Here is a 25,144-nt window from a genome sequence, read left to right as displayed (position 1 = left end):
TAAATAATGATATATCGATGTTCTTGTATCAAGGAGACAAAGTTCATTGGCCTCAAGTACTCCGTTTAAATACTTACCAACAAGATCTCAATTCTTATCACCGCGTGCAATCCTAATGTCAGTAAATTAAAGCCTACCAAAAACCATTCAACGTTTTTGATTATTCCAGTAGAACTTTAAAAAAAAAAATAAAATTGGCGCATTTAGGTGTAACTGAAAACTTATACTTTTTTTTTTTTAATTGCTTTGCAAAAATACTTTAGACCCAAGGGTTTACGGCAAACTTTTTTCGTTTGCTTGTAAAGTGGTATACCCTACCATGTAATGTACATACAAATATCGTTCTCGGAGAAGTTATCAATTTTGCATATGGTGGCAGCACCACAGTGATACGGTTTGTCAATTCACTTTTTATACGCTTCCGTTTTACAGTTTTTGCAGTAAATGTGCCACAAGTTGCCTACAACTAGGCGTTTAAACAAATTTATCATAAAGGTAGTTTTGCTGAAATAAACTCAAATAGTCTGTTGCATAGTTGCAAAATAACAATGGAGTGATTTATTTCGACGCTCTTAAAGTTGTATTAGGACACAAGATACATACATACATACATATCTGTATCTTAATATAGATCGTACACGTTTGTATATGTACATATGTATGTAAATATATATATACATCAGGTTCATGCAGTTATCAGGTGGTCAGACGCGGACCCATGGCGGTTAGGTAAACAAAGGGGAAAGTTCGCCCCCTTAAAGATTTTGTATTAGGTGAAAAAATAAATTCGTGGAATAATAATAAGTGGACAAATAAAGACGCAGTATTTCAAAGGTTTCAATCTCAGACTGTTGTTACCTAATATTCTGAAAGCACATTTCTTGCTAAGGTATCAAATTATTCGTAATTGTTTGTAGAATACAATACATACTTAAACGGTTTTTAAAACGAAATGCTTCAAATACTATACGCGATAAACCGAAAATTTAGAAAATTATGAAAAGTAGAGTTTTTAAGCACAATTTAGTTACCTACTACATATGAAGTGTAAACATAAGTACTAATTGCACATAAAATTTCAGGCCAGTATATGGTGTGCTTCAAAAGTTATGACTTAATTTATATTTCCCCTCTTAAAAATTACATTAAAAATTCACTTTTTTTAATTAAAACATCCATAACTCAAAAGTTATGCAACAAATTTATGTAAACATTTTTTGAGGCTTCAATTATACGTCTATGAATTATATCCAAAAGCAGTCAGCTTGATATAGTTTGGAACAATGAAAATAAAGCTAAATAACACAAAGGCTATCTGTTTTTTAGATTTGTCCATATGCATTAAAAATAAAGTTTTTACTATTCTGAAATTTCATTGATCCCCCCAAAATTTCACTCTGGATCCGCCCCTGCAGGTGGTAACACCATCTCTAACTGTGGGGAGCACCAAGTCTCTCCCCAACAAATGTACACACATAGTAGAATTGGGAGGCAAGTCCACGTGGTAACAAACTTTGTTAAACAAAGTCAATGACAGTGCTGCTTGCATACAAATGTATCAATGTGTGCATGTATGTGTGCATGTATCAGGGCTGCCAATTTAGTTTTTTTTATGTATATGATCGCATAACTCTGGAACACGCTAACCGATTTCTAAAATTCGTTTTTTTTTTTTAAGGAAAGGTGATACCTCAGAGGTGGTCCCATACTAATTTGGCTTAGATCCGATCATTCGCTCATGAAGAAATTAACAGTACTCTTAAATTCTTGTATGATAATTGAAGTCGATTTGGTTTTGCTTCAAAATTACTTGTTCATTTCTGAAGAACTTCGATCTCAGCTGTATTATTAAATTGATAATTTTAATTTAAGTAGTGTCTCAAATGAATTGCTTAAAATTGTATTAATATAATCCTATTTAGTTGTCAGCCTTTTTTGTGTGGAATTTAGCTTTATTCCAGCGGGTTTTTATAAAAATCTGGATTTTTTACTCGAAAATAGTTGGCAGCACTGGTATGTATGTACATATATGTACGTGTGTATACAAGAGAGCGTAGCGGGTGTCGAATGCGAATATGACCAGTTGGCTTTCACGGCCTCAACGTGCAGTCTGACTTCAGACTCCCAAAGTGGAAGTCGTTTTGCAGAGAAAATATTTAAAACTTAAAACAAAATTAAATATAGTGGGCTACTGCCAGGAATGCTTATATTATTTTAATAAAATATATTTTTGTTTAATCTTACGTGTGAGGCTTTGTAATGCGGACGTGAAAAAATAAAGCAAAGAAAACCTTGAATCAAGAGAGTGACACCAGAATAAAATTAGCATACATACATACATATACATATAATATACTGAAAGTACGTACTTTGTACAATTGTAAACAACGATTATATAAATTATACAACACAAAATTAACAGCGGTCGATTGTTAAAAGCCCTTTGTACTCAATAATAGAGGTTAAAAATATGTGGTAAATACCTTTTGTATCAACGCCAGCAGCTACAGCAATCAAGAAAAAGTAAAATAAAAAAAAAATAGACAGCCAACAAGCAAAAGTAAGAGAGGCGAGCTCACGCGCATGTTTTATTTAGTTATACGCACCAACAAATGTGATAGAGAAAATCAACAAAATTAACGAATATTGTAAATAAAAACAAAAGCGACAGCGGTATATCTACATATATACATACACACACGCATACATATGTACATAAGAAAGAAACTTGCAAAATAATAATAACAAAAAATTTAAATTAAATATAATAAAATGGAGTTAAATATGTCTGAACAAAGTGAACGTCTGAATCCTGAAAATGGACAACTGTCGAGAAAATTTGAACTAACTCATGGCACTAAATTGTCCTTGCACGAGGCAACGGATGTACTCAAGGTATGTTTGTTGTTTGTGTGATTTGTGACGCTTAAAGGTCAAGTGCTTCATAGTAAGCATGTGTTGCAGGCTCATTGTATGTACATATGAACATGTATGTATATTAGGGTTGAGCGGCAACAAAAAAAAATTGAAATTCGAAAAGCGGAGGTACTTTGCCTTTGGACGTCAATAGAATATTCCCAAGTTTTCTTTTTGATTGAAATTTTAAGATTTTTGTAAATTCTAAACAAATAATGTAATTTATTAAAATAATTTTTAGCAAAATTTTAGGAAGCAGCTTTGCATTTTGTTCCATTAAAAGTATGTTCGACAATGTTTTTGTATGGAGAAAAATGCACAATACCGCCAACAAAAGAGTCGCAAACCTGCGAGTGCATTTCTGCCATGAAAAAAAGCTTCTCATAAACAACCATTTGCCGTTTGTAGGCGGCGTAAAACTCAATGGAGAGGCTATTTGTGTAACACCATCAAGACGCACGCGACAAATTGTAGGAGAAGCCCGGCCAAAGACATGGTGAAACCAAAAACAGGTGTAGTAATAAAGCAGCTTTCTCGCTTTATTTTCTGTATTTTCTTGACATTCGCTTATCTTATTGATTTTTTTTTTCAACACATTTTCAAATATGATAGTGTCAAATTTTACTTCTCGCTCTTATTACTATACCTTGGATAATTTCACCATGGGCCAAATACTTAGCACATGTGTAAGCACCAAATAATTATTATAAATAACTCAGGCAATTCTTATAAAATTTTATTTTCAAAGTATCAATGAGCGGTTAGTGTCGCACTCTGTTTACTTAAATTGAGGCCTTTAAATAGGACTTAAAAACTTTAGACACATTTTTTTCCCTACCAAAAATTATTTTCAAGCATTCTATACCGTTTCTACAAAAAATCCTTTTTTTTGTACATATAAAATACATAAAAAACTTCATGCAACCTTTAAATATAATTGTTTTAAACAAAAAAAAAATGCGGGCATTTTTTCCATTTAGAAAAATCCTACGGTGTGAGAAGTTAACATTTAATTTTTTTTTTTTTTGACGACTTTAATGTACACACATAAATATGTATATGCCGATAGTACAAACTTGCGAATATCTGTGGACATATGGCAAAACTATTTATTTCTTGCTCGGTAATATTTTTTTAATGCATTTGTTATTTGTTTCCAATAACTAAACTCTAAATTAATTCTAATTTTTAACTTGATATGACTTTAATAAACAATTCAACAATGCTAAAATAATTTATCTGCGAAATATATTTCTTTCATCGAAAATTAAAGCTTCCAATAAAATCAGATAAGTTGTTGCATCGAAAGTCCTCAAATATTTAATATGCATACATTAGTATGCATTTATTTTTGCAAGCGGTCAATGTGGGTACATTTGCATACCGATGTACATAAACACATTATTACATATCTACTTACATGTTTACTAAATATCACATTGTAGACATGAGTTGAATAGATAATGCGCAAATGTAAGCATTATATATTGACCAAAAACAATAAAAACGGTTTTTAGAAAGCTTGATTCGACAGGATTTTGTGGTCGTAAAATAGTATACCAGTTCGTCGGTGTTCTTCTTTCCTTCGATTCCACAGTGACCGGCATTACAGTGGTTCTTGTTGTCAGATGTTGGAGGGTAATCCATTGCGAAGTTTAAAAAAAAAATCATGTTTTCATTATTTTGTGAAATTTTCAGACTACAATATATCGTCACTAGACACGAATAAAGGCGCGAGCTCAAAAGTTGACGGCGAAAAAAGACGCATAAAAAACTCTTAACATACTTCGCCGAAGTTTTTCATAAGCATCTTTTTTCGCAAAATTTTTTTACGCGCCTTTATTCGTGTTTAGTGACGATATGTACGTGTTATTGCATTTGGCGTATACATACGGTGACCATCCGTTCTGTTTTTTGCAGGACCGTACTGTTATTTAAAGGTCTGTCCTGCGTTGTTTTTCAAAACAGAAAACCCCCAAAATGTACTGATTTTTCCCGCATTTTGTTCGATATTTTAAAATTAACTTTTCCTTATCGAAATAAAAGCAGTGTCGATAACTAATTGATAACTACATAAGGGTAAGCTGGTTTTGAAGGTTCAACTAGTCAATGCGTTCTAAATATTGTACGGTTATGAACAATGGATGACGAGAAATTGAAGACCAGCATCAAATATATAGATAAAACTCTTCTACAAATTTTTTTGGTAATCGCTTAAGAAAAAAAAATATTTCCCAAGCCAAATTTCTTCCAAACAAGCGCTTTCGTAATTTTTTCGAAAAACGTGTTTTTGGTACATTTTGAACCTATTCGTCAATATCTCATGAAAAAATTATCCAATCAACATAAGCGAACTGCAGTCCTCTTACAAAAATATATTACTTTGCCGATTTCGATGAAAATAATTAGTGTTACAAGCGACCAAAATGAAATCTGATGAGAAATGTAGATGTTACGGGACACAATCTGCACAAAAAAAAAATATTTTTGCAAAGAGCCCATCAATACCTTTCGAACTGTTGGTCGGTTCATGAGATATTGAGGAATAACTGAAAAAGTACTAAAAATACGTTTTTCGAACCAATCTCGAAAACACTTCTTTGAAACCATGGGTATTTTTTTCGTGTTCAGCGACCCAGAGTTTGCCTAAAAAATTTACTTTACAGATGTTCATATTTCGTAAAAGTAATATGTAATATGCCTTATTATAATTTTGTAAATATTTATTACTAAAAGATTAATACCAATGAAGCAAATGTGATTTATGTTTAAAGTTTAAAATTGGATTAATAATTAAGAAATATACACTCTTCGTTATTTGAATAGGGCATCCTTTTAATACTTAGTCGGTACAGTTTTCCTTCTGTTTGTTTAATATTCATTAACTTTTTATAAAAATATAGCATATTCTACATCTACATCCCATTTAAAAAATTTTTGAAAATTAAAAAAAATAAACATAGGGCCACATTTTTTTTGTTGACTGTGCTGCGCATTTTCTTCCATATAAAAATTTTGTCAAGCATACTTTGTATGGTAAAAAATCAAAAAAAGGGTGCGCTATTCAAATGACGAGGAATGTATATATGTAGTATATTTTTGTTATTTTATACTACGCAATTATATGTAGGTAAATTTTTTGGAAAATTGTCCTGCATTTTCAAAATATATTTATGGTCACCGTACGTATACAAGAAATTGCGCGTCAAGCGACGATAAGTTTGCTTGTTTAGCTGAATATGTACAAGGTGGCGCTAAAAATATCTTCCCATTTGAAGACTCTAAAACTTTTTCAGTTGGCAGTAAAATAAAATTATATTTTTTTTATTGGCCCTTAGTTATAATCAAATTAAAGTCGACTCTAAAAATAAAAACAGCTTTCTACATAACTTTCAATGGGATCTCTGTCAAAAAAAAAGTTGCCTATAACTAAGGGTATAAGCTACCAGAACACTATTCTAGGCTGTTTGATTTCTTGAGTAGGGGATTTGGGTTGGCCAGCGAGATTGCCCTATCTGACGGTCCATACTATTTTCTGTGGGTCTACTTAAAGGGTTTGGTGAACGTAAACATACCTCAGATAATCGAGACCCTCTAGAACAATATTCGCCACGAAATCGGCACACAAACGGCCGAAATCTAGACAAACTTGATGCTACATGCCATAAACAGAGCCAAAATTTGCATCAACGCTAGTGGCAGCCTATCTATATATATGTATATCGTCGTTTAAAGTACAAAACCGCGTATCGCCATTCTGCAAAACCGCGTAACTGACATTGGCTGCCAAAAATTGGATTTGCTCACACAAGCTCTTGGCTCAATCCTTATCCAATCATCCTGAAATACACTAGCCAGAAATGCGATTGCTTTATAAAAAAGAGAACCAATGAGTGTTTTTACGCTCTAGAAAATAATTTCTACAACTTCACATACGCGGTTTTGCATTTTGCTGATACGCGGTTTTACATTTTGTATATACGCGGTTTTGCAATTTAAACGACGATATAAAAATGGTGTGAAAAATGTATAGTAATTCATCAATTGAGAACGGTTGGGCCGATTTCGCTTAAATTTTTTTAGTTGTTCGTAATTGCCAGGAGAAGGTTTTTACGAAAGAAAATTTTGGGAAAACCCTCCGGGAAAGTCGGAAAATTGGAAAAATCGAAAATTGATTTTTTTGTATGGAATTTTGTGTGCAATTCCTTCGGAATGGCATTCGAATGGAAAAATAGAAAATTATAAGTGGAAAACTCGGAAAAATTCGGAAGAAGGCAAACAAATTGAATTTTTTTCGACGAAAGCTGGGAAAATTTCGGATAATTGTGAAATTCATTGGGAGCTTGAATCAATTGGGAACAATTTTCTCCAATGTTTCATAACCGATTCGAATGGATGCTGCTTTTTTGGGAACGTGTTTAGAAGAAGGAGTGCACAAAGTTTTAATTTTTCCGATAGTTGGCGCAGGGGTCGAGCTATGCTTAAAAAAATGCAGTTGGTTCGTTGGTAGCCTTTTGCCTAGATTAGCATATAGGATTCATTTTTTCCGTTAAGTGGGTCAGAGACCGAACTATTCGAAATGGTCCGATTTACCTGAAATTTAGCACGTAGGTAGCTTATTGGCTGGGTTAACATATTTGATATTCTTTCTGATAGGTGGACCAGAACCGATCAATTCCAAAAAAATCTTCAATCGAATTGAGTCATTGTTTTACAGTTCGAAAGGTGTGAACATGCTATTTCAAAATACTTATTACACAGGCCAACAAAAATGGAAACAAATTTGATGCAGCAAATGTTAACGCTATTTTAGACAGATTTTTTGTGCTGATTACGAATCCGTAAGCAAAAAGTTACCATCAGCTCCAGATTTTAAGAAAAAACGAGGCCAAATTGTCAAAAATCGAGTTTTTTGCAATATTTGAGAAGCTCTAGCAAAGAAACAAAGGGTGGTAGAACCTTCCACTTAGGCTTTGATTAAAGCAAGTTCCCGCACCTTTGCTTGATGGTCACTTAGAGCTGGTTTCTCCAACTCAACTTAACGTAGTTTAGCCACTTTTGGACTTAAGTCAAAAGTTAGCCTACGTTTTACACAGCTTATTCTTGACTGAGTCGAGAAAATTGGCTTAGCTAAGTTAAGTTGAGTTGGAGAAACCAGCCCATATAGTTATTTGTTGAACAGGAATAACTGATTTTGGAAAGTTTGAGTTCTTACCGCAATTAAGCAAAAGGTGATAGAACCTTACACGTAAGCTTAAATTAAAGCTAGAACTACAGACTACCATACCTGAAAGTACTATTCCTGCACCTTGCCCTAATGGTCACCTATACTCATTTACTTTTTATCGTCAAAAATGGTGTAAAAATCAGTGTTAGCTGTTAAATAAATGACTATAGGTAACCTTATGGTCAAGGTGCAGGAATGGTATATTACCAATCAAAGTTCTAAAAAAGCGGATTTTCGGCCCACGCTAATGCGTATGCATTTGTCTGCAGATTGTAGTTCTCGCATTTGTGGATACTTATAGCTCTCTTACACGATATGTATTTGGATATGTAAATGCTATTTTTGTATATACTCGTGTGTACCTACTAAATATACATTAGAACGTATTAGAAAAGTAGCAAAAGTATAATTTATATGAACGAACATGTGTGTTTTACTAACATAAGTGCCCACTGTCTGCTGCTTTGTTGTATTTGGCATTGTATTTCTTGCATGCTACCATTACTCTGACCTGCTTCCCATAAGCTGTTAATTGGGTCGACCTACATTAATATTATCTATGTATATATATAATACGCGAAGGCATAAAAGCTCTGCACCGTTCGTTCGATTTTCAAAAATGGGGTGTCAAATTAAAGCGCTTGGCCTGTAGACGTGCAAACTGGTTTTAAGTTAAGTAATTAAACTCAAATTATTTACTAATCAATGCCCTCAGATCCGCACCGTCCGTTCGATTTTCAAAAGTGTGGTACCAAATTAAAGGACTTAGGGTGTGGATGTTCAAGAAGGTTCTACTTTTTCGAAAAAAGTTGCCACCTATTAAGATATTAAGCTCAAATTAATTAAAAAGTTAAATCATTTATTAAATATTGGTATCAATCGAAATGATTTTAAAAGGCTTTATAACTTAACTACGTATAGGAGGCTTACCACATGTTAAAAAAATTTAATTAAATTGTAATTAAAGGAATAAGGTATCACTATATGGGTGTCATACAAAAGAGGTTTAAGGAAATAGTAGTTTGGAAATATTTTGAATAGGGTTGCCACCTATTTGAGAAGCCCAATTGAACTATTTTATACCCAAGTTATTATTAGGGGATTCACAACGGTGTCGTAAGTGTCGTATTGTTGTATGTCGTAAACTTTAAAAGCATAAATAAATGTTTAGAGAACTTGAAACCACAACCAACTATTTTTTACCACTGCGAAAATTCAAAATATGATTTTGATGGTACTTTGCGAACCCCCTTAATATATTTTTTAGGCGTTTAAGGTTTACGACATACAACAATACGACACTTACGGCACCGTTGTGAATACCCCAACTTAGTTTGACAACTTAGAACATTTTTGATGAGTTTGAGGGTTGCCCCAGTTTAAAGGGCTAAACTAAAATTATTTAATAAGTTAAATGAATTACTAACCGATATATATCATTGGCAATGGGTTTAAAATCCTTTATTTAAGAACTGTATTTAGGAGGATCGCTACGTGTTTAAAAAATAAATTTCCACTTAATTCATCAGTTACTTGAAATATTTATGATAATGTTAGACGAAAAATATTTAAGGAAATTTTAGTTCGAAAATAATTTTTAAGAGGGTTGCCGCCTGATTTGAAAGTGGTATTTCGTTTAGTTATACATAAGTTACATGAAATTTTAAAATATGTTTATCAAAAGAACGAGCGTTAAGAGATCTTTAGATTGAACTTTTTTTTTTTGTTGAAAAAATTAAGCTCAAATTATTTAATAAGTTAAATGGATTGTCAAAAGATGGATATCAATCGAAATGGGTTTGAAAATAATTTATTTCTAAACTGTATTTAGGAGAGTTGCCATGTGCTTAAAAAAATTAAATTCAACTTAATTCATCTGTTAATTGAAAAATTTATAACAATGCCTGGCGAAAGATTTTAGTTTGAAAATACTTTTAAAGGGGTTCTATCTGCACCGTTATTTCGAATTTCCAAAATAAGAAGTAAAATTAAAGAACTGGGATTCTACATGTAGACATGTACATATGTATACATGGGAGACTTGAAATTTGATAAAAGGGAGACTTGAAATTTGATAAAATGAAAACCGACACCATGCGAGACCTCTCATCACGGAGAAATGGTTTAGATTAATCATTAGGAATATTTTTAGAGGTTTTTGAATAGGGTTTCACCTATTTAAAAATTTAATTAAATGTTGGCGTTTTGACGCCATGAGGAGGGTTCACTAGTTATTATAATTTTTTGAAGTTAGAATAGGTAATAAACGAATGGATAAAACAGCTCTAATATTAAATAAAACTATAATATTAAATAAAATTGTGCCTACATGATATGATATGATATATCCATACATACTATCTGACCATATAGCTTAATATACATACATTATTACCTATGAATGCAAAAAATGCAATGGGGATATATTCAAAGTAATTAGTATTAAGAAATGTTAAAAAACAGTTGTATGCGTTTTTTGCCGTATAAAATAGATGACTTCATGGGATTTGAGGGTAATTCTAAATATATTTTTTTAACAAAAAAAAAAAAAATGAAAATCCGGTTATTTTTTATTCCATTTAGAACAACCCTTTGGGGGTGAGAGCTTAACATTTTAAATTTTGTTTGAACCACCTTAATATGCATGCATACATAGATATAGATATACTTGGAATCAGAAAAATAGGTGGTAATATGTGGCTAAAATAAAAGCAAATAAATACATAAATATCCATTTGTATCATGAACTTTGATTGACTTATCATGGATGATTCATAAAATTTACTTAGTATTTAATTACTTACGGTCATACATATTTAGTTTTGTTCTTTCTTTTTCGTGTACAAAGAAAGTATCAAAGGATAAACTTTTCAATCGAACTAAATTATCAGTATCTCCAAACCAAACGTGACAGGGGATGACGGTAGCTCGTTCCAGAATGAAAAAATTTTTCCATTTTTATAAGTACAATGAACAAGGAAGGTAAATCCTCGGATGAGAACCCCCCGTGAGGAGCGTGAGTGCGAAGAGCTTGAAATGCTGGCCGACAGGAAGAATGCCCGAAAATTTTACCAGAGAGTTAGGCGACTTACGGAAGGTTTCAAGACCAGGGCGTCATTCTCTAAGAACAACAACGGCGATCTATTGATTTTGAATCCCTCATATAAATCTCAATTTTTTCTAATAAATTCACATACGAACGTGTCAATAGTTTACTCTATTTAGAGGCCTGTTCAAAAATTTCAAAATTTAATTAACTAAAGCTGAAACAGGAACTTTAGTGACCCGTCAAAAATTATTGTTACCAGCACAGAATAGACCTGTTTATAGCTTTTATAAATTTTTCGCTGTTGTAGTTATTAGTTTTTACAAAATTAAATTGGTAAAACGCTTGTGTACTATTCAATTACTCAATACTTAACTTTGATTTATTTGCTCCCTCCATCCGTCAAGTTTGATAAATTAGTAATTGATGTTGTTATTTAATTAATACTAATTATCAATTATTTGCCTCGCCTTAGCGGAAAATTTAACGGTCAATAAAGTTATCAGATTAGTGATAGTGAGTGTGTGTATACATATATTTGCAATGGGTCTTGACCGTCACAGCGCGTGATAATCACAAAACATTTACGTAAATGACATTATTTCCTCTTATTGTTTATAAAATTATTTACTTAATTAATCATTACTTTGATAGCTCGTAAGTTATGTGACTTTGCTAATTATAAAATGGTACGTAATTAATAGCAGAACTTTAACCTCATAAATATTTGAAATTCAAATCGCAAAAGTATTTCTGTGATAAGAAGCTATTTCATTGTTTTTAAATAGGCAATTGCATACCCTGCAAGAAAATTTGTATAGTACTAGCAGTTGCACTCATTCTTCCTCTTCCGCCAGTGTTGAGAACTCGATGTAGGCCCGGCAATTAGAGAGTAAAATAAACATTTTGTAGTGCAGCGGTTGAAATGCCAAGAAATAAGTGAATTAATACAAAAAAACGCAAATTTAAGGAACAGCTAATTTTTATATTTAATTGTTAGTTTGAAGTTTTTGTTCGTTCCAATCTACTCACTCTATTTTGTAATTTCTTCAATGAACTATTTTTTACTGACATATATTATGTACAAATGCTCTCTTTCGTTACAGAAACCACAATGGAGCGCCCTGATAGCGTTGGTGGGCTTTGCCGCCACACTCGGCTCTGCAGTTCCAGTTGGTTACTGTATCGGTGTTATCAACGCACCGGCAACGGTAAGTTCATGTGTAGTATGTTTATGATTAGCATGCGCACATTTCTGTTTATTAAATGCCTTCATTTCGATTATCTACTTATTTATCGTTTTATTATTTTTTATTTTTTTTTTTGTATAGATTATAAAGGCGTGGTGTAATGAAACACTGCATGCGCGTTATGGTGCTAACCTAAGTGCTTCCGGTTTAGAACTGCTATGGTCATCGGTGGTATCGATTTTTCTAATAGGCGGAGCTATCGGCTCGCTTGGAGGGGCTAATGCAGCCAATAAATTCGGCAGGTTAGTTACTGACCTACAGTTTTAATTTCTACTTAAACTTGTAGGTTATTTTTTTAGCGATGCACAGATGAGTATTTGCGTAGTAAAACTGGTCAAAATTATTTGGTGTTAAATAATAAAATAAAACACGCAACTTATCTCAGAATCATTTTTGTGACGTATTTATGCAATCAGCAAAGCTTTTACAGAAAAAGGCGGAGTGGCATTTATATTTCTAGGTCATATTTAGACCGATGGGTCGAGAAATGGCCTCCGTTTTTTCAGATTGACTTTCGTTGCGAATAATTGCGAAATTCGCAAAATTTTTGTTTGCTAAAATGTTGATGCTTTTCTAACTTCAAATTAATAACCGAAAAATATAAGAAAAAGAATGCGGGTATGTGTGCTAAGGAAATTATGTTCTCGCCGAAGCTGAGTAGAGAGTATTATTATTCAGTTTCATAGTCCTTAAAAGCATCTTTAAAAAAAATGTTGGCTATTTTTATTTTGTTTATTTAATATTCATTATTTTGTTATAAAAGTATAGCTCATTATCTAACAAATTCATATTTCAAACTTTGTGCAAAAGTTATAAAACTTCTGCAAAATTTTAAACATTTTTTAAACTTGTTTCGAGTATGCAGTTTTATAACCTATTAAATCTTAGTAAAAAAAGTTGGTACAAAATAGCGTTGAATTTTGGATACCCATTTTCTTCAATTCAGTCACAAAAAAAAATTCAGAAAACTTCAACATGCGCTTTATTATGCTTGAACTTAATGAACTTAATAAAACTGCATTTTAAAAAAATTCTGCAAAATCTGATTAAAAAGTTGAAAATTAATATGCAATTTTGCAGAATTTTTATTATTTTTGTGCAAAATTTAAGAATTTATATGGCTTTTGTTGGATAATAGGCCAAATTTGTTATGTATATACATACATATGTAGCATTTTCTAATAACTGTAATAGCCCGAACACAATGAAAACGACGAGCTACAAACCACAGCTGTCAAATTATTTTAACACGTACTCTTATGTAGATAATTATTTTGGCGACGACCGGGCTACGCGACGGCTGTGGTTGTGGCCAGATGAGATCTATTTCTATTTTTCTGGCGACAGATAAAGTTCTTCCTCTTCTTTTATGTCAAACTCATACAAATTCATGATGTCGCTGCCGCGTTCAAAGAAATCATGTCGCCATCGACAAAGCGCTTAGATAATAAAGATGACAAATTGGAAGCTGTGGTCGGTAGCTCGTCGTTTTCAATGTGTTCAGAACTTTATAAGAATTTTATCTACCGATCACCCCTGTAGGTGAGGTGGGTTCATGTCAGTCGGTACTCCCGCCACCCAAAGAACAAAGAAAGACTTTCGGACAGCCTAGCATTTCCGTTGCTGCTGATAGGCCGTTTTCACCATCTCTGATTAACACTAATTATTCGTTAGATACTAATGTTTAAATTTATAAAAATTTATGCATAATGAAATGCACAAGTATTGAATCGAAAGTAGTTTCCCTTGCTTAGTGTGGCACAAGCGCCACAACTTTAATTGTTTGCTATTTGTTTGCTATTTGTTTGGTTTAGTTTTATGATATTTCATCGAACTTACAAACTCTATGAATTTTTTAGATTTTATTTTTCGTATTTATGTACATATGTATGTACTTCTTTTCAATTTCAGAAAAGCTTGCTTTCTCATCAGTGGCGGCCTATTCACGTTTGGTGCGATTCTCTTCTTCTTCTGCCACGCTGCCGGCTCTGTGGAAATGCTCTTACTTGGCCGTTTGATAGTCGGTCTCGCTTCTGGCCTAACAACAGCCATATTGCCGATGTACCTCACAGAAATTGCACCACTTCCACTGCGTGGCACATTTGGCGTCTTTTGCGCCATTGGTGTGACTGGTGGTGTCGTGGTGGGGCAAGTATTTAGTTTGCGTTATATCTTCGGTACGGAGGAGCTGTGGCACTATGCCTTAAGCTTTTACATCCTGTTGGTGGCAGTATGCTACCTACCGGCATACTACTTTCCGGAGAGTCCGAAATATCTTTACATTGTACGTGGCGATCACGAGCTGGCTCACAGTGAACTACGTCGCCTATGTAAGGGACCCAATGCATTGGTTTTGATCAATCATGAAATCGATGAGATGGAAGCCGAAGCGAATACTAAAGTGCAAACACGCAGCTTCTTTTCGGTGCTATGTGATCCGTCCCTGCTGCTGCCTTTGATAATTGTCTGCGCATTTCAAGGCGGTCAACAGTTGTCTGGCATCAATGCGGTAAGGGAATTTAAATATACATAATTCCTCGTATTAGAAAGGCAATGCTAATTTTATACTTTAACAGATCTTCTACTATTCTGTATCAATTTTTGAGAAAGCTGGACTTTCCACAGCCGATGCGGAATGGGCGAATTTGGGCGCTGGTTGCCTTAATTTGTGTGTGTCCCTAATGGGTCCATTGTTGATGTCAAAGTTCAATCGTCGTCCGTTGATGTTGTTCTCCAGCGGTATTTGTGCAGGCTTCCTTTTTACGATCGCTTTTGTTTTGTACTATATCGTGAGTTTTTGATGGCTGGCATCAGTTTTTTGTTTGTTTTTAAACTAATCTTGGAATGATTTCATTGCAGGATACATCCAGCTTGTTCCCGATGTTCTGTATTGTTTGCGTTATGGGCTACATTTTCTTCTATCAGTTCGGCTTGGGTCCCATACCATACTTCATTGGTTCAGGTGTGTACGATGACAATTTAATTAACTGTAAGACTTAACGTTTTTGTATATATATGTATGTAAGTACATACATATATACATAAATCCCCAGACCCGACGAGAGGGGGTGAGAGGGCTGTTTCTCCCCGGGCCCAGAGTTTTCAGAGGCCCCATTTTTCCGAAAATTAAGTTGGAATATACAACAAACTATTGAATGTGCGAAAATGCTTTTTTAATTACGATACCTTGCGCATGCGTTTAGAGTGATACAACAACATTTTTTACAGCCGTTTTTTTTGCTCTCCTGAAAAATACCCATTTTCACGTTCGATAGTTTGACATGGTAGCGAGGATATGTAGTATGTTTTATATTGGCAGTTCTATTCTCAGGTACATGTGTATGTACAAATGTGTATTGTATACCAATTTTCATCTCAAAGGCCGCATCACTCACTGGTACAGTGTGATATGATTCCTAGTCATGATATCTACATCTTTACTGCCAGCCAGGCGGCAACTAAATCTCTAGGAAATATGTCGCTGACTTCAAAAGTAGTTGCTCAATGCCGCCGATCTGTCAACGAGTTGGCTGAGACATTCAGTGCAGACGTTGTCTGGGTACCTGGCCATTGCCACACTGAGGGAAACTGCAAGGCTGACGCACTTGCGCGTCATGGAACGACTTTGCCTGATACAGACATAAGGGATATCTACCCCTCGGCATCCCTTTTCAAACATGCTAATTTCTACTGATTGAAAAATTCTTAGAAACTGACAATGAAAGATGGCGAATAGAACCGACCTGTCACATTGGCAAAACACTCTGGCCAGCCAGAAACGCTCAACGCACCAAGTGCTTTACAGGGGAATGGGGATAATTAAAAAACCTCATGCGGTATCACAAAGGACCCTGAGTCTAAGTGAGTGCTACTCTGGGCTGCCGCCCAATCCAGCTTAACCTACATATGTACATACATATGTATGTCTATTTCAGCGATGGGAAGCACAGGCAAAACTTTTGCTCTTGCTTATGGAGTTCTGCCAACGCTGCTCATGCTTGGTATATTTACGAAATCGTTTAATTGTGCCCTAAGACTTATGGAAATTGGTTTATTCGCTAATTGCTGGTGTTACATATGTAGCCAGTAATGAAATGAAACTATTGACCTAAAACGGCGCTTATTCTTACTTCGCCATCTGAGACTATTTATTAAGTTTATTTCTTTAATTGAATTCAATTGAATCGCAGGCTTTATTTTCACAGCCTTTCTGTTCACGTGATTGCGGCTTGAAGATTCAAGCCATACGTATGTACACACATACATATACATACATATGTACATATTTGTTTTGCAAGTGACACGTTGTCAACATTTCTGCGGCGGCGTCCAACGAAAGTCACGTTTTATTTTTAGCCGCTCATATGTGTTTTGTGTATTTAAAGCGCTGCGCTGCAGAGGCATTGGCCTCTCCAACTGTGGAAATTTGATTCGATTTTGTTTGAATTGCGAGTCATTATTAACGCCTGGGCTGTCTGTGTCGCCCGTCGCAGTTATTTGAAATGCGCAATTATCAGATTGCTGGCCGTCTGCCACCTTCTAACAAAGATTCATTTATTGAAGGCGTGCACATAAATAGTTATTCATACATATGTACATACGAATATTTACATACATACATATGTACTATATAAGCACGTTTGTTTTCCTAATACTGGTAGTAAAAACTTCGACTAAACAGTTGTCTGATATTTTACCATGATATTTACTACTTTGATCAGTCCAATCACGTCAGCTATACTGATATCTCTACTCTCTGCAATCTTTGGATTACAGCATAGAATCTCGTAAATAAAAAATGCCAAAGAATCTGGATGAATGTGTGAGCAAACAGTGGTGTTTGCATAAAATAAATTCTTGTGGCATAGTTTTAGGCACAGTCCATAGTCAATAACTGAATTACTTTGAATTATTAGGCCGTATACTTGTTTTCGTACTAATCGAAATAGAGTTCTGAACAAAAACTTCAAATTTTCGATTCATACGGAAACAAGAATTCGGCCCATTATCAAAAATACGAGTAAAATTTAGAACGCTTTAGATATTTAAATAACATTACATAAATAAATATGCACTTATCTGAATTTATATTTCAAAATTCGAGTGCACCTAGTCTAAATCCAGTGCTGAACACTATGGGCAGGTTTCTCCAACTCAACATATCGCTAGCTTAGAGTGAAATGTTGCTTAGTCCACTTTTTATGAACAATTAATTAGTTTTTGATGCAGGAAGCAAGGAATATTGAAAATGCACCGTTTCTGAAAGGATCTAACTACTTGTTTTATTTCTACCCGTTTTATTCTCTGATGTGCAAAATTGCTAAGTCGAAAGTAGTCACAGAAAATTTGATAAGTCCAAAAAAAATATGAATATTTTTTTTTACGCTATCGAATTCGATTTGTATTGAGGGTTTTGCAACAACATTATTTTTGAATATTTATGTACATATGTATATTAGGCTGGGTCGATTTTGTATGAGGGAAAATAAAAGGCATTTGACCGCGTTGTAATAGTAATATTATGATGTCTAAGGTCTAAGCCAATTGTTATTGGTCAAGAAAGATTAATTTAAAACTTATATTTAGCCCGCGCAATTGAATCAAAGTGTTGGAATTTGGAAAATGAAACTTTGGCTTGTAATATCTATGGAATGCGTTAATTGTTATAAACAGGACGATATATCAAATTAAGGGTTATTAAATTTAGTAATCCTTTGACAAGTTAATAGTAGTTGCAAGCATAAATATAAGTATTTGCATACATTAACATAATACAATTAGGGCCCATTTTAAGTCCATTTTTCGTGGTTTCTAAATTTGCCGTTATATGAAAGTAGGGGACGTGCAACAAGTGTACATAAATATTTTAGTTAATTCCATTATGTGAAAAAGTAACTGTAGGTAGGTGCAATGCAATAGTCTTTAACATATCCTGGAAAATCCTTTTGAGGACTCGCCAATTGGACGATATTGCTTTGCATTCAGCTTAAAGCTTAGTATCCAGCTCTTAAGAAAAGCAAAAACTCCATATAAAATGACGTACAAGAAATGGCTAAGAAATTTTCTTGAGTCAAATTTCCTTAAGACAGTACGCAGTTCTTCAGAAATTTAGTACGCTTTCTACTACGGTTTTCTAAAGTTTTTTGTGAAAAAAAGATCACAAGGCAACCCAGGTTTGCAACAGAAATATATGCCCGTTCCATTATTTCTTGAGGAAAGAGTGAGGCAACAGGCTGTGAGGTATAAAAAATGTCAAAATTCCTTGGACACACACGCGAAATAATGGCAATTTTTTCTTGACCGTTTTCTTAAGAGCTGGATACTAAGCTTAAACGAAAAAAGACACTCCCTGGCATACTTTTCTGTAATCCGGCTCTTTCATTTAAAGGTTATTTATAAAATTGCAGAGATTTTTTTTTTAGAAAAAAACTGGAGATCCACTTAAGTTTTTCGATATAACTTTGGTAAAGGTTACTCGATCGGCACGTAATAATTACCAAATTGAAGGCGAGACTTGCTATTTCAGATTTATGATAATAATATGTTGAAAATCATTCAGATTATAAACAAACTAGTAATAACCCCCTCGAAATTCGGGTGAATGCATTAAAGAAATACTTGCAGATACTAAGTATTTAAACTTAAGTAAAAAATAAAACGTGATGTTCATGAATATAGCTCAGTATTTAGCTCAAAATTTATTTAAAGAACTTCGCGAAAGACAACAATTAATCTTGTATTGCTGGAGACCTGATAACCCAAGATAATTTTGAAGTTATCAAAGGGCCTTACTCTACTCATAGCTTCTACAGTGGCCCGCGAGAAAACAGTAATTTTTAAGGTATAGTCCAACCTTTCACAATATCCGACCAAGGGCTTTATTAGCCGTAGTCTGAGACGCAATAATCTTTTAAAATTGGCGCCGTTTCATGGTGAAAGGCATTTGGTATCACGCTTTTAAGCTAAAGCTTTCTTAACACTTTCAGTACAAAAATTCTACTAAGTACTGATTCTACAAATTTTAATATACATAAATATGTATACCGGCTAATTTGGATCATTCATTTCAAAAATCGCATCAAAAAATTTTTAGAATTTTGAATTTTACCGTCATCCTGGGCCCTTTAAATTTGTCAGTGATATCCTAGGTGTTTAAAAAAGAAAGTGATCTAAGCTATTTTTATTTTTTGCTTTCGCGAAATAAATTTCGAAACTATGAATAACACGAATCCGAATCAAAATTCCACGGATATTTGGTAAATATTTTTCTATAGATTACACTGCTCACTATTAATTTTTCTGCCAATTTTACTTTTGTGACAAACACGGTAATCGCAATTGCAGCTTGCACTTTAATTTGATATACAACGCAATTCTGTAGCTACACCAGATCGCCCTAACTAAGTCGTATGACTGAGCAATTATATATAGATTATTTTAAAATAAAAAAAAATGTTTAACAAAATTTTTTTGTAATTTTCCTATATTTGCAATTTTTATATTGTACGCATAAACATAAGTAAACTAGTGTTTCTAGAAGTTGTGCCTATTCAGTGAAGAGAAGGTTTATCCTTAACAGCGGTCGCCCCTCGACCGGCAATGGCAAACCTCCGAGTGTATTTCTGTAAAGAAAAACAGCGTAAAACTGTAAGTCCCTTCCCTTTGTGTGACAACATCAAGGCGCACGCCACAAATCGGAGGAGAAGCTCGGCCAAACTTTAACATATGTGTAAGCGCCAATCTATTACACAAGGGAACAAAAATGGGAAACAATTTCGTTGCATCAAATGTTAAAGCTGTTTTGGATAGACCTTTTTATGCTGATTACGAATCCGTAAGTATAAAGTCTCCATCAGCTCTAGATTTGAAAAAAAAACGAGGTCAAAGTGTCAAAAAATCGCGTTTTTTGCAATATTTTAGAAGCCATAGCAAAGAAACTAAAGGTGATATTAGGCTTAAATTAAAGCCAGAAATCTCGAGTACTATCTCTGAAAATACCATCCCTGTACGTCGAATTGATGGTCACTTATAGTAATCAGCAGAAAAAAGTCTATCAAAAACAGCTTTAACATTTGATGCAACAAAATCACTGTTCCCTTGTGTTATTATTATTTTTAAAAGAACCTAAACAATTTGTTCTAACAAATTGTTTCTTAAAATGTACCTACGAGATGGATTTTTCGTATTGTACATATTGGAAAAATTCATGGAAAATTTGCTAAGTCCAACAAAAAAATTTTAAGAAAAAAGTAGAAAATTTGCTAAGTCAAAAAATTATCTACAAAATTTGTAAAAAAGCCGATTTTTTTATTATTATTTTTTTTAATAAAGGGTAAATGAAAAACGCGAAACATTGCATTCAAAGTTTTGCAAAATACTTAAAGAAAATTACTTAGCAACGTTTTTTGTGTCTCCTGTACAATTGAAAAAAATGGACTTAGCAACTTTGCACTCTAAGCTAGCGATATGTAACTTAGTCAAGCCATTTTTTGGACTTAAGTCAAAAGTTAGCCTACTTTTTATTCAGCCTCTTCTTAGCTAAGCCCGAAAACTAACTAACTAAACTAAGTTAAGTTGAGTTGGAGAAACCATAAATCCAAATTTCAAACTTTGTACAAAAATTATAAAAAGTCAACAAATTTTCACAAAAATTTAAAATTTTTTATTCAGGATTTTTCGAAAACTTTTTGGTATGCATTGGGTTCATTCCTTATCTTTTTGGACTAAAGTCTGAAAAGTGTCAAAATGGCAGAGCGTAAGCAAAATGCGCTCACTAAAAGAGAATAACAGAAAAAGTAAAGGAACGCAAAAAACCAAATTTTTAGTCCAAAGAATTGCAACAGCAAAACTATCGTCAAATAAGAATGGAAATGTATATACAAACACATTCACACAAGCACAAGCACAATAAAAACTTACTATATCAATTATTTTTTGCCTCCTTCCAATTTCAATTCCCTTTTTTTACCTTTTTGGATTATTCTCACTTTTTGCGTATTCTTTAATTTCCGTTAATTTAAATTTAGTTGAGTTTGACACTTTTAGGATTTTGCCAGAAAAAATTCTTCTGACTAAATCTGACTACTTCGGACTGATGAGAGTCACTCTCACTGAGTGTTGCTCTCTCATTTTTGGTGTCATTTTCGAGTTAAGGAACGCTTTTTGGACTAAATCTGACTACTTCGGACTTTTTCTGACTATTTCTGGGAGATAAGGAACGCTCCTATTTTTATAGAAAATTCACATTTTTTAAAAAAAGAGAAAAGTAGCCAAAAGTAGGAACGTTTTTAAAATTTTGATTATAAAATAAGAGTTATAAATATTTAAAATAGTTTTGGATGATTTTAGATATGTTCTTTGCCTTAATAAATCTGAATTTCATATAAAATTACTAATGCAAATATTATTGGGAAATGATGTGTCTTCTTATTTTCCATAACCTGTCAGAAAAATACTGTGACATGAAGTATCAGATGTCGAAATTCCCGAAATAATAGCAACCTTTTTCTTGACCGTTTCCTTGAGAGCTGTATACTGGCCTATACGAATAAACCGCGAACTTTGAACGCATTGGAAAACAACTTTGTTCAAGCAATTTCCGGCTCCATTTGAGTCAATACAATTAAAAAAAAAAAACGTACGCGGTACGAATCTCTGGCATTCTACTACTGAACTTGTGCGCGCCACAATTGAATTTAATTAAGTTTTAAACGCATCACACTGCAGGCTTAATTGAAAATAATCTAGAGCGACTGGCAATTTATCTCCAAGAATAGCTCAAAGATTTATTTATACACAACAAAGCCATACCTAAGCGTTAAATGAATGACCTTTGCTTAGAAGTGATATGTCCGCATGATTGCCACATATTTTAAGGAAGCGAAGCAAATTGCCCGTTAAATGGGTAACATTTCTAGGTCAGTAGCACTAAGCATTTCTTATATCTCTGCAGTAGAGGCAATCGTGGCTGCTATCCGGTGGCAATGAAGACATTATTGCCTAGGCATTTTCTTCCAGTAATTCCCGCCTCAATCTACACTGTATCATACAAGCACCCATTTCTTTTAAGCCCGCAGTTGGCCGTAAGAGTCTCACCGCGGATAAAGACATTAAGGGGTGGTTTCTCCAACTCAACTTAAATTAGTTTAGCCAATTTTTTTGGACTTAGTCAAGGACAAGCTGTGTAAAAGGTAGGCTAACTTTTGACTTAAGTCCAAAAATGGCTAAAGTAAGTTAAGTTGAGTTGGAGAAACCAGCCTAAGTAACGATAGGTTTAGTTGTGCATTCAGAGCATCATCAAGTGTTGTAGGGAAAACTCCGGTTCAGCACACTGGGATCGATCTTTGAAGTTTGGTAAACAGATTTCCGATGGTATTGATTGATGCAGAGATGATAATGGTTCTAACCGTATGCGCGCGCTTTCGATTTACGCATAGAAGCCATATGAAAAGTGCGAAATTTTTATGAAAGTTTGTTTAATCTTTCTAAACTCTATATTAATTTGAAACTTTTCTTTAATATTTTCGTTAAAAGGTTGTTCGCAGCTCTCAAATAAAAAAAAAAGAAATACAACAAATATTTTTCAAGATTTCCATAGCTGGAAAAAGTACTATTTTTTTGCTGTAAATCTTCTTAATGAAATAAATATACGAGGACTTTTTTCTCGAGCGATGCAAACAGATTTAAGAAACTTTGTTAGAAAAAATGTATTTGAATGTATATTGTATTATTGTATTGTATATGAACATTACGTTTTTCTTGAGAGCTGCAAACAGCCCTTAAAGTATCAACAACATTTTTATAAAAAATTAACAAATTTAACCCTGAATTGTGAAAATTAAAAAAAAAAAATACTAAGTGGACACTTGTTTGAGTCAAATATCTGATATAATAATAAGTTCGAATATCCGGATCAAAAACTTAACGGATACTTATCGGATATCCGGCTAGTAAAATTAACGGATACTAACCAGATTATCCGGATAACAAAATAGAACGTATATTAACCGGATAACCGAGTACCCGAGTACACGAATGGTCCCCGCCCTACTGGCCAAAAAGAATGGAAAAAAATTTTTGTGCTGATAACGGGATAGTATTCGAAAGTTCTAACTTTAATTTAAGGGAAAGGTTCTAACTTTAACTTTAAAATTTTCGTTATATATATATAAAATAGTACCCTGAAATGCCAGCTTAATAGGGTCGAAAATCAGTGTTGCCCTGTGTTATTATTACAATCACAATAAATATATAGGATTATGTAATTTTTCTCGTCTTTTCTTCTTCCAGAACTCTTTGAAGTCGCTCCCCGATCGGTGGCCATGTCGATGGGCAGCTTGTCGTCTTGGGTTTGTAATTTCACAGTCGGCATGGCATTTCCATCGCTACAGAATCTATGGGGTGCTTTCGTTTTCTTGCCATTCTCTGTAGCGTGTTTACTGCTCTTCCTGTTGACGAAATTCTATTTGCCAGAGACGCGTGGTCGTGATCCGTCTGAAGTGGCGCCACTTGTTGCCAAAGGTTTCCGCTCGAAGGTGAAGTAAATCATGAGTGCAGCAACCATGACAAAGTGATAAATCAATTGATATGTGTGTAAGGTTATGTTTAATAAGTTATACAGTGTTTTTATTTTTTTTTTTAATTACAAATGACATTGATTTATTTACATGTACGCACAATTAATTTTAGATAGGGTTTTTAAATTTTAAAATTGTTTAAATTTAAGTTAGCTAAAATTTGTTTAAAAGCCTTATCCTTAAGGAAAAAGAAAATAGCAGAAACTAATTGGCTACGGCGACTGCATGCAACTATAAAACATGAAGCTATGTATGTATGTATGCACCTGCGCTAGTGCAAGGGAAAATATATGAAAATATAAAATATCTGTTGACTTTGAATCCTATGAATGCAAAACTGTAAATGAAAAGTTTATACGTATGTATGTATACACAGATATGTATGTACATACTAATAAGAACTTTGCAAATGTATGTACATAAATATTTGTATATGTACATATGTATGTATGCTAGTATAACTGTTCCGTCAAAAATGAAAAAATTAACAGTGTTCCATAAAAATGCAACTCAACTACCTTAATAAAAACTATTTACTCAAGACAAATATAGTTTGTATAAAAATGGTTGTTTTTCTTTAATGTACAATGCATAAATTGGGTTTGAGAAGTGCCGCAGCACATGATACAAAGGTGTATAATAAATAGCTTTGGAAATAATCTATATTGGTTGGATAAAGTAGTATGTCACCTTGATGACAAGGTATTAGCAAATTGCTACCATTTGGAAGCTACATAAATAAGTTAGTGAGAGTGAAGGATAAAGTTGACACGTGAGAAGCGCAAATGCTTTAACACTTTTATTCACAATTTTTGCTCCATACATACATACATATACAAAAATGTTCAAACATATGAGCGAAACTCACGAGTGGTTTTTTTTTTTAGTGTCACTCCCTTCTCTCGCCAGAATAAAACGGTAAAGCATTCTTCCTGCATTTATTGCAATCAACGTAGTTCCAGAAACAAGTACAATAAACAAAAAATCAAGTATTTGAACAAGTTTAGCCTTAAAACGTTTTTTAAGTGAAAAAAATCCGAAATTATTCATTTTTTCATTGTCACTCGAAAAAATCGTAATTGTTTTTGTTTAATAACTTTGGAAAGTCTTCAAATAGAATGTTCACATA

The 25,144-nt window shown here is 33.6% G+C and overlaps 1 protein-coding gene across 1 annotated transcript; it reads left to right on the top strand.

The window, feature by feature from the left end:
- The first annotated feature begins 2,710 nt into the window (after positions 1-2,710).
- On the top strand, positions 2,711-24,321 carry LOC118742547 (solute carrier family 2, facilitated glucose transporter member 1-like). The gene is made up of 7 exons (XM_036474695.1): positions 2,711-2,895; positions 12,296-12,400; positions 12,521-12,681; positions 14,351-14,948; positions 15,016-15,228; positions 15,299-15,401; positions 23,729-24,321. Exons 1-7 carry the CDS (start codon positions 2,773-2,775, stop codon positions 23,980-23,982), a joined length of 1,557 nt encoding a protein of 518 aa, XP_036330588.1. The 5' UTR covers positions 2,711-2,772; the 3' UTR covers positions 23,983-24,321.
- The last annotated feature ends 823 nt before the right edge of the window (positions 24,322-25,144 follow it).

This window comes from Rhagoletis pomonella, unplaced genomic scaffold (genome assembly GCF_013731165.1).
Source record: "Rhagoletis pomonella isolate Grant_MI unplaced genomic scaffold, Rhpom_1.0 Rhpom_scaffold_00007, whole genome shotgun sequence".
Taxonomy (NCBI): domain Eukaryota; kingdom Metazoa; phylum Arthropoda; class Insecta; order Diptera; family Tephritidae; genus Rhagoletis; species Rhagoletis pomonella.
The sequence above is the reverse complement of the archived record's forward strand: the minus strand, read 5'-3'. Positions and strand labels throughout refer to the sequence as shown.